The sequence below is a fragment of the Athene cunicularia genome, unplaced genomic scaffold, assembly GCF_003259725.1.
Source record: "Athene cunicularia isolate RWA unplaced genomic scaffold, athCun1 SCF_35, whole genome shotgun sequence".
Lineage (NCBI taxonomy): Eukaryota > Metazoa > Chordata > Aves > Strigiformes > Strigidae > Athene > Athene cunicularia.
In genome coordinates this window covers 15,437-25,425 of record NW_020799433.1, presented here as the reverse complement: position 1 = coordinate 25,425, position 9,989 = coordinate 15,437, and the positions used below count along the sequence as shown (strand labels likewise).

At 63.6% G+C, this 9,989-nt stretch overlaps 1 protein-coding gene across 1 annotated transcript in view; it reads right to left on the bottom strand.

Annotated features, from left to right (window-relative positions):
* Positions 1-9,292: 9,292 nt before the first annotated feature.
* Positions 9,293-9,989, bottom strand: part of LOC113490825 (transcription elongation factor SPT5-like) — a 1,711-nt gene continuing 1,014 nt past the window's right edge. The window contains exon 4 of the mRNA XM_026867417.1: positions 9,293-9,689. Within this exon, the coding sequence (XP_026723218.1) occupies positions 9,662-9,689 (28 nt within the window). The 3' untranslated portion in view covers positions 9,293-9,661. The remainder of the gene's footprint in view (positions 9,690-9,989) is intronic.

Genomic DNA, 9,989 nt, shown 5'->3' with positions numbered 1-9,989 from the left:
AAAAGGGGGGTTTCAGGTCCCCTTGGTCACCCCAGGGGGGTGACAGCGGGGAGGGGATGGGGACAGGGCGGTGGGACCGGTGGCCGAGGAGCCTGAGACCTGGCGCTCTCGTTTCCCAGATGAGCGGCAGGGACGGGAACAGGGTTGGGGACAGCAAGGGAGTGGGGGGGCAACGGGGACACCCCCCACGCCCCGGGCGCACCCCAGGAGTCTGGGGGACCTCCAGGGTCAGGGTGACCGCTCAAGGGGTGGCATCAGGGTGCTGTGCCGGGACTTTCGGCTCCATCCGCTCGCTGCAGCCTGACGCTCCGCCAAGATCCGCGAGAAGATGGTGCTGAAGGAGCTCTGGAAGCTGGCGATGGACGCGGTGGGGAAGACGTGTCCTGCCTCTGCTGACTGACTGGATGGTGAATGATGGGGAGGGGGACCAGCGGCAGGGACCCTGGAGCCGAGAGGTGGCTGGCTGGGGACAGCGTGGGACATTGCTGGCCAGGTGGGGGGACTTCGGTGACGTCCCCCAACCTGCCCCCAGCTCATGGCCGGGGAAGGGATAGAAAGCTCATGCTTGACCCGGGTGCCCAGCACAGCCCAGCACCCTCTTGGCTGGCCTTGGCAAAGGACCTTCCTGTCACTCCATGTGGCACGGAGAGAGGACACCACTGGTCCCTTCCTCTCGATCCTCGCCCCTGAGCGGGGGCAGCAGCCCATGCTGTGCTCATCAGCACCAGCTGTGGGCACAGCCCCCGTGCCAGGGGGTGACTCGGGAGGAAATCAGAGCGTGGGGAGCCACCGCGCGTCGTCCTTGCTGCGGGGCTGGGGTTGTCTGGGGAGCAGGGACTGGCTCTGTGGGGATGGGGGGCACATCCCAGCAGCAGGGCGGAACTCCTCCTTGCTCGTGGGCTGAACGGGCTCTGGGGAAGCGGAGCAGCGCCCAGGGAATGGTCCCTCCTCGTGTCTCCAGGCTCCGTATGGCATCGCTGTGTGTCTGTCCTCCCCACACGTAGCCGTGCGGCCTGAGGCTTCCCGGGGCAGCTGCTCCCTCAGGGTCAAGTGGGGAAGGGTGACACCAAGGGCTCTGAGCCAGCCACACGTCTGTCACTGTCCCTCTCGGTGGCTTTTGTCGCTGTCACACAGCTGGGCTTGGGCTCTTAACTTGGAGTCCCTGGAGCCACCGGCCGCTGTGTCACCTTTTTGGGGCTGTGGGGCTCCTGGGGCTGTAAGGGACAGTGCGTTGGTGACCTGTCAGCTCTCAGTGGTGCCACCTCACGGGCAGCTTGTCATAGCCCAGAGCCCGGCTCAGGTCAAGCCCTGCATCGCTCCTGGCCAAGCTTGCCCACCCTTGGCCAGAGATGGCCAAATCCAGCAGGAACACTGGTGCCCCTGGCCCCGGCTGCCATCCCAGTCCCTCTGTCCCTTCACGCCGTGCGTGGCTATGCCGTGTTCTGGAGGCCGTGAGCCCGGTGCTGGGGGCAGAGGTGACGCGGCCACGTGGGTCTGCGGGGCGGTTTTCCTGAGGGGAGGCAGCCCTCGGAGGGGCCGTGCTGCGGCCAGTCCCTATGGCAGGGGACAGCCTGCCCAGGGTGGCTGGTGGGCTGGTGGCCCAGGGCTACGTGTCAGAGCCGGGTGTCAAGTGGGGTCCACCAGCCCCCTGGAGCCGAGTCCCCTCGGGGCAGAGCCCCCCGCCACGGTGAGGAAGGGCTGGGCAGGCTGGGATGGGGCCACTTGGGGGCTGTGGGGACCTGCGGTGCCGGTGGCAGGGCATCGATGCCAAGTGCTGTGACACGTCAGGCGGGGACACCCCTGGCTCTGCTGTCCCTCCTGTCTGGTGGGGCGGGGGGAGCCGCGGGGCAGCTGGGGCTGGGAGGACAGAGGCGGCGGCCGACACTCATGTCACGGTTGCTCTCTGCAGTCGCTCTGTACGGCAGCTCCCTGTCTGTCTGTCTGTCTGGGCGCTGTGCGTCGGTCCTGGCCTCGCTGGTTTTTCTCTTGTGTGGCTGCCCGGGTCCTGCCCACGCCCTCCTCTGGCTCCCGACTTGGCCCACCTCTGTGGTCCCCATCCTCGTGCTGCCCGCTTGGCACTTGCTCCTGGCGGGCACTTGCCCGCGGCCCCAGCTGGGTTCAGGGGCTGGAAAGGTCCCGGGCAGATTCGCGGTGCCGGGGTGTGGGGAGGGACAAGTGTCGGGGATGGAGCGGGAGGGGACGCGCTGGGGCAGCGCCATGTAACCAGGGCCAGCCAAAGCCCGGCTGGTCCCATCGCCCTTCTCTGGCTGAGGGATGAGAGAGGCCGCTGGAGGCAGGAGCAGGGGCAGCGGTGCGTGCCCGGCACTCAGGGCTGCTCTTCTCTGGGCCCTCGTGCCTCAGTTTCCCCTGGAGGCCCTGGCTGGGGTGCAGCTGTGGCGGGGGCTGAGGGCAGAGACTTTCTCTGCCTGTGGAGAGCAGCATCTCGCTGGGGCCTGACAGTGCCTGGCCCGGCTGCTCAGCGGTGGGGCAGGTTGCTGCTACGAGTTGTGAGAGTTTTTCCCTGGCGGGGGTACAGCCCTCGGAGCCCGGGCTCTGGGTCCCATCTCGGCAGTGCTGCGGGGGCCCTGCCTGCCTTCGGCGGAGCAGTCACTGCTTGTCCTCTTCTGCCCAGTCGGTGGCCGTGGGCTTCTGCCCCACGGGGCCAGGGAAGGGCCACAGCCACCCCCAGCCCTCCCCTCCCCTTGCTTTGACCGCAGGCACCTTCACGAGGAGGAGCCGTGGTGCGGGTGCCGGTGGCGGGGGGCTGGGTGCCAATCCCTGTGGGGACAAACGCCCGTCTCGTGTCCCCCAAACCCTTTTGTTTCCAGCAGCAGCATTTGGAGAGGCCCTGGGGGCAGCCTGGGGCTGAGCCTCCCTCAGACCTCACGGGGACCCCGAGTCCCAGCCTTGCTGGGGGGCCGAGGTGGTGTCAGCTCTATGGGGTTCAAAGGCCTCTTGTTCACCCATCACCCCGTGCCTCAGTTTCCCTCCAGAACAAGAAACCCTTCTGGTGCCCCTGCTTGGCCCCAACTCTGCTGCTTGTCCCTCACACAGGCTTCCCCACCAGCAGAACCCCCTGCTACCCCCTCCTGATGCAGATGTGCCTCAGTGCCCCCCAGGAGGCTGGTTAGGACCCCCCCATGGCACTGCTACCCCATTTCACACTGTTTCTCTTGCCGTTGCTGGGCCTGGGTCAGTGTGGGGTTGTCGCTGGCCCAGCACCGCATGGGCCGGGACTCTGCATCCCAAACCCAAGTACAACTGCCCGCTCCCCGCTCCCTTCCCACTGCTGTGAGTGTCGGCCAGAGCTGGAGGGGAATGTGGGGGCACCAGAGGATGCTAGTGGGGACCAGTTCCCCCTGGGTTCAGCACCCCTTCATCCCAGCAGGGATCAGCCAGCCATAAGCCCAGCATCCCAGCGTGGGGACCAGTTCCCCATCAGTGCAGCATCCTGCATCGTAGTGGGGACCAGTTGGCCCGGCATCCCGGAGACACCAGTCCCTCACTGATCCAGCATCCCTCTGGGACCAGTCTGACCCCATGGGCCCAGCACCCCAGCAGGGACCACCCCCCCATGGGCCCGGGCTGTCCTGTAGGAGCTCAGCCAAGTCTTTGCCACCAGGTTGCGGCCACCCCAGGTGCCCAGCCCTGCCCTGCCCTCTCATGTCCTGTCCCGCGCTGTCCCCACCCCACGGCTCAGCCGCTGACGTTGCTTCTACAGGGAACGCTCTTGAGAAAACGTGGCAAGGGGACAGAGAAGGTCAGTAGCCGTGGGCTCCGTGTGTGTCATCGCCCCAGGTGTGTGTTACCCATCCCCAGGCAGGCATGGGGGATGCTGCCCCAAGGTGCTCAGCACCCATCCAGGTGCCTGGCTGGGACAGCGTGGGGCTGGGGTGCCCAGGCATGGGAGATCCTGGGCACAAACCTGTCTCGCCTCTGGGGGCTCAAGAAGAGGTGACCCCCAGGATGCTGGGCTGTGCTGGGGATGTGCAGGGCACACTGGGGGCCCCAGGGCTGCTGAGATCCCCTGGACCTCTGAGCCTGCTTTCCCCTGATGCTTGGGGGCCTCAGCAAGGTGTTCTGAGCCCCAAAACTTGCCCAAAAGGCACGTGGGCTCTCCCGCTCTCTGGGTGCTCCCCACCCCTCCAGGCTGCCTGCTCCCAGAGCCTGGCTTCAGGAAGAGCCACGCTGGCACTGTCGGGGCAATGCTGCGGCTGCCCCCTGCTCTCCCAGGGGACGCTGGGTCCTGCCCCAGTTTGCTAAGCGTTCTGGGAGGGCTGCTTTCATCCCCCCGCTGCTATTTCCTCAGCCCCAAGCGAGGTGGGGAGTAAGCCTGCCCCCACTTAGGAAGAGACCCGACGTGCTCACCACAGGTTCACCAGCAAGCTCATTGGGCTGAGCCTTTGCCGGTGTGAACTGGTGCTGATCCAGCAGCACCAGTGGAGAACTGGGCACAGCCGGAGAGAGTACAGGGCCAGAGCCTACACAGCCAGGGGATGTGGGGGCCCTGGACTCACAGCTGGCTTCTGCTGGGGCCACCAGTAACCGTCCCCTTGCTGTGCTCTTCCAGAGCGGGGCGAAGCTGCCCAGTCACACTGAAGTGAGGACATGGCTCTTCTGCTCCCCGCTTGGCGCTGGTCCCTCCTCTCACCTCCTTCCTGTCCCTTGTCCCGTTGGAGGGGTCTCAGCTCAGGAACTGTTGTCCTGTTGTGCGTTTGGGTGACACCAGTGTCCCCAGCTCCCGGTCTGTTCACTGGCTGGGGGAGATGGGGAGAGCAAGGGAAGGAGTAACGGGACAGAACTTGGGGGGAGCCCATAAAGGGTTAATGGGGGGTTACAAAATGAGGGCATGGGTGGGCCAGACCCCTGCAGAAGGTAAAGGTTAGTGAGAGAGTTGCTGGGGTTTCTCACTGTTGGGAAGGACTGGAGCCACTGGTGCAGGGAGGCTGAAGGAGGTGGGAATTGCCGGCTCTTCCCCACTGGGCCCCAGTTTCACCCAGTTGGACGTTGCACACAGAAGGGAAGCTTGAGCTCAGCCTGGTAGGTGGTTGCCAGACCAGGGAGGTGCGTGGGACCTGCCTGTGCCTTGGGGCCACTGGCACGGCTCAGGGCAGGCGAGGGCGGCCAGGGGCTCCCATCCACGGGGTTCCCTGGGGTGCAGAGGGGCTGGGACCCTCCCTGGGGCTGGGACTGGGCAGGGGCCGGCGGGGCAGGGGGTGTTTGGCTGGGCCGCCACCACCGTGGGGTGCGGAGGGACCGTGCCGCACCCTGCCCGTGCCCGCTGTGCCCCTGCGCTGGCTCTCTGCTCCCACGCCCCATGTCCTGTGACTGTCCGTGCGGTGCCAGGGCCGTGCGGGCTGGGCTCTGCTGGATGCAGAAGCGGGTGCTTGGACACCACAGGGAGCAGGATGGGACCCTTGGGCCAAGCTGCTCGTGCTGAGCAGGGTGTGAGGTCCCTGATGCCAGGGTGATGTCCTGCCCTGGGGGGCCAAGCCCCTTTGCTCAGGGGCTGGGACAGGGGCTGCCAGCCCCGTGCCACCACGGCATGGCCGCTGGCCCTGGGCTCTCTGAGGAGCACCCCTCGGGCCCTGGGGAGCTGGGGGAGCCCCCGGAGCTGCAGCAAGCGCCTGGCACCATGTGCCCAGCCCGGCCGTGGCACCCCCAGCCCGGCTGCTCACCGGGGTCATCCCTGTCTGCTCTCTGCAGGGCTGGCAGATGATTTTCAAGGCAGGCAAGGAGCTGGGGCTGGGCTGGGGGGGGCCGGGCACTCTGAGCTCCTCCCTGTGCCAGGGCGGGTGACACTTTGCAGGCTGGCACTGTCGCAGGGACCCCAGCAGTGCTTGTTTGATGACGCGGCTGGAGCGAGGGGCCCGGGTCCTGTGCTGAGAGCAGGATTTGTGCCTTGCAGGACCACATGGTGCGGGGGGAAGGCAGGAGCCTGACCCCACAGCCATGTGCAGTGGTGGAGCTGGCACTGGACAGCAGCAAGGTGAGGGTACTCTGGGGTGCCAAGGGGTGTCCCTGAGGGCTCTGGCCCTGAGGCACAGACCTGGGGGAGCATCGCGGGGGCTCCAGCAGAGCTGCTGAGGTCCCTGCAGCTGCCTTCCCCCCCCCTCCAGCAACACTTCCATGCTGGTGGTGTGGGACTGAAGAAGACGTTCCTGGAGAAGAGCCCTGACCTGCAGGCGCTGCGCTGCGCCCTGTCCCTCTACACCCAGGCCGCTGACCTCCTCCTCCAAACCTTAGTGCAGACCCAGGCTTGGCAGGGCAGGATGCACTGCCCTGACCCCCCACCCGGGCCCCCCACCCGCGCTTGGCTGTCCCACGGTCAGGGCCCCATCCTGCCTCCATCCTGCTGGGGTTGGGGGTCCCAGCCAGGCTTGCAGAGGGGTGGGAGGGATGGGTGGGGAGGGAAGGGCTTTTTCCTCCCATGGTTTGCAGGTGAAGAGCAGCCGTGGGGGCCCAGAGGCAGCCTGGCACCCCCAAGTCCCCCAGCAGCAGGAAAAGCATTTCCCCAGTGCCAGGGCATAGCTGGGGCCTATGGGTGGGGGAGAAGGCCACCCTCTGGCCACGCATCACAGGGTTTGTCCTCTCTGGATGGCCCCTGCTGCCCAGCACAGCCACCTCTGCTCCGACCGTGCCTTAGAGCTGCCAGTCTTGGCCGAGTGGTGCCAGCCCAGCCAGGGCTCCGACCTCGTGCAGCCGTGGCTGGATGCGGGTGCTGTGCCAGGGCCTGTCCTGGCATGGTGGGTGCCCCACGTACCCCATGGTTTGGGATCTGTCCAGGATGCCGGGTGCCTCTCAGGTGCTGCCCCCATCCCAGAGCCATGCGGCGCAGGGTGCCAGGCACCTTCTGGGGCAGGGCTACCTCTCGGATCTAAACGCTGATCTTTATTTTGTCCCTTGGCTGCTCGAGGAGGGGACAGAGATGTTCAGCGGTGGTCATGGGTCATCACAGAGAGCCCCAGCTGGGCTTGGCTGCGTCCTCGGGGAGTGGGACGTGCGTTTGCTGTCTGTGCGTCTCCTGCAAGGGACGTCTGTCCTGTCCGTGCCTCCCGTGCCAGCCATGCTGGGGCTGCGGCATTGGGTCTGGGGGTGCCAGCACCCCTGGGTGCAGTCCGGCCCCAGGACCTGCTGGGTTCAGAGCTGGGTGGTGCCCAGCACTCCCATGTCACTGCAGTGTTGTCCAGGTGCTCAGCTCTCCATCTCTCTGTGAGATCTGATCCCTCTTTCTCTCTTTTTGTTTTCTCCCCCTTCTGTCATTGTTCCCGTCCCCCCCCACACATCGTCTTCTATCTCCTCTTTGTCTGCTCTGTGATATGTCTCGGTCTCTTTCACTCTCCTGCACACTGGTTCTGTGACAGAGTCACAGAATCACAGAATCAGCTCGGTTGGAAAGGACCCTGCAGATCACCCAGTCCAACCGTTCACCCAGCGCTGACAGTTCCCACCTACAGCAGATCCTCGAGCGCTAAATCGACCCGACTCTTCAACCCCTCCAGGGATCCCGGGGACTCCACCACCTCCCTGGGCAGCCCATCCCAACGCCCAACAACCTGTTCCGTGAAGAAATCCTTCCTGACACCTAGTCTAAACTTTTCCTGGCACAACGTGAGGCCATTCCTTCTTGTCCTGGCACCTACTACTAGGCTAAAGAGGCTCAGACCCAGCTCTCTGCACCCTCCTTTCAGGGAGTTGTAGACGGTGATAAGGTCTCCCCTCAGCCTCCTCTTCTCCAGACTAAACCCCCCCAGTTCCCTCAGACCTGTGCTCCAGACCCTGCCCCAGCTCCGTTGCCCTTCTCTGGCCACGCTCGAGTCACTCAATGGCCTTTTTGGGGTGAGGGGCCCAAAACTGAACCCAGAAATCGAGGGGCGGCCTCCCCAGTGCCGAGCCCAGGGCTCAGATCCCGTCCCTGTCCCGCTGGCCACGCCAGGGCTGACACCAGCCAGGATGCCGTTGCCCTTCTTGGCCCCCTGGGCACACTCTGGCTCATTCTCACCCCCCCAGTCCCTCTCTGACCGGCAGCTCTCCAGCCGCCCCTCCCCAGGCCTGTCGCCCCCCTGGGGGCTGTTGTGGCCCAAGGGCAGCCCCCGGCATTTGCCCTCAGTGAAACTCCCCCAGTTGGGCTCAGCCCATGGCTCCAGCCTGGGCAGGTCTCTCTGCAGAGCCCCCCCACCCTCGAGAGACCAACACCCCCACCCGGCTGGGTGTCACCTGCAAACTGACCGCGGGGGCACTCGAGCCCCCCGTCCGGCTCAGCAGTGAAGGTGTTAAACAGGAGCGGCCCCAACACCCAGCCCTGGGGGACACCTCTCGTGCTAACCTGGAGTGAACTCCCTTCCCCACAGTTCTTCGGGCCCGGCCAGCCCAGTTTTACCCAGCAAAGCGTGTGCCCACCCAAGCCACGAGCAGCCAGTTTTGCCAGGAGAATGCTGTGGGGCCTTACTGAAGTATTTTACTTCGTATTTCTTGTACAATTTGTCCATGTGAGAATCTTTTGCTATGGTCATTCGTTACAGGTTATCCGTATTTTTGAGGTTTAGGTGGACTGTCTGTGTAAATATCAAATACTTAATTATGTGGTGGTGTTTTCTTTTTTTTTTTTTGTATCAGCCAAAGGTAAATCTGAGAAGAAATTTGCCCTAGCATTTGGGAAGCTCATGAGATACGATGGAACAACTTTGAGAGGTGGAGAACATGACCTTATAGTTTACAAGGTAGAATTTCGACATACTTCAGTCTTTCTATAGGAGCTGCCTCAGCTGACCGACTTTTAGCGAATTACTGTTACAGAATTGCACAGAAAAATGTTTTATAGACTGTTCTATTAGATCAAACAACTAACTAGCAAGTACTGTGCAACTTCCATGTTGGGCAGGTTGACCGTTAAACCTTTGACCGTTAATCAGGGCCCCCACAAAAAGCAGGTGCTCAGCCCCAAGGTTCAGCTCCCCCCCCCCGCCCTCTTTGGGGAGGGGGTTAGCGTTGGGGCCGTTGGCTCTGGAAGGGCATTAAGCTCGCTCTGGTGTCACCCCCCGGCCCAGCTGGATTTGGGGGGGTCAGGGCTGATGTATCCAAACTTCTGGATATAAATAAGCTCTATGAAGACCTCCCTGATGAAGAAAAGGAGCGGTGGATCCGGCTTGGAGCCCAGCCCCAAGGAGAACAATGGATGCTCAATAACAAGCTGCTTCTCCCCAAAAGGTATTTATTACCGAATACGCGATGGCAGCACAAAAAAACTCATGGGGGGCCGGAGAGCTTAGTGCTCCGCAATCAACGACTGCCCTGGGAATTTATGCAGCAGCCAAAAGAATCTGTGAAGGATGTAAACTTTGTAAACGATATGCTACTGTACGAATTCAGGCTCCCAGTGGAAAAAGACCTCCCGCCACCTTTCCTGAAAGGAAATTCCACTGAAATGCCAAAACCAAAATTGGGGTACTTTGACATGTTAGTGAGAACCGATCAGCTAACAGGCTGGGGAAAAGCCTGTCCTACCAGGAAAAGGTACGTCTTCTCCTCGCTGGATCCGCTGGTGCCGGGGCGCGTCCGCCTGGCGTCTAACTCCGGCCAGGAAGCCCCGGGCGAGCACTGTGACTGTGTGGGATGGTGCCGCTGCTCAAGACGATGCTCGCGTGGGACTCGCAGGAGAGGATCACGCCCAGCGCCGCCCTCCAGCCTCCCTTCGTCTCCCTGCAGCAGGTGAAGTCCCGCTTTGAGGCCACCCGGTATTGCCAGCTCTGCCACAAGGAAGAACCTGCCTGGCAGAGCGAACACCTCGTCCCACGCCGAGGTACAGCCGTGGGGGGGCTCCTGGGCGTGGGTGCTCAGGGACACCGGGTGCTTGGTGGCTTTGTGTCTCCCCGGTGCTTTGGGGCCCTGGATGCGCAAGGTCCCTGCTGCCACCATAACATGGGTGCTGGTCGGTCCCTGGTGCCCGATGTCAGGAGTGCCCAGAACCCCTGGGTGCTCAGGGTCCACGG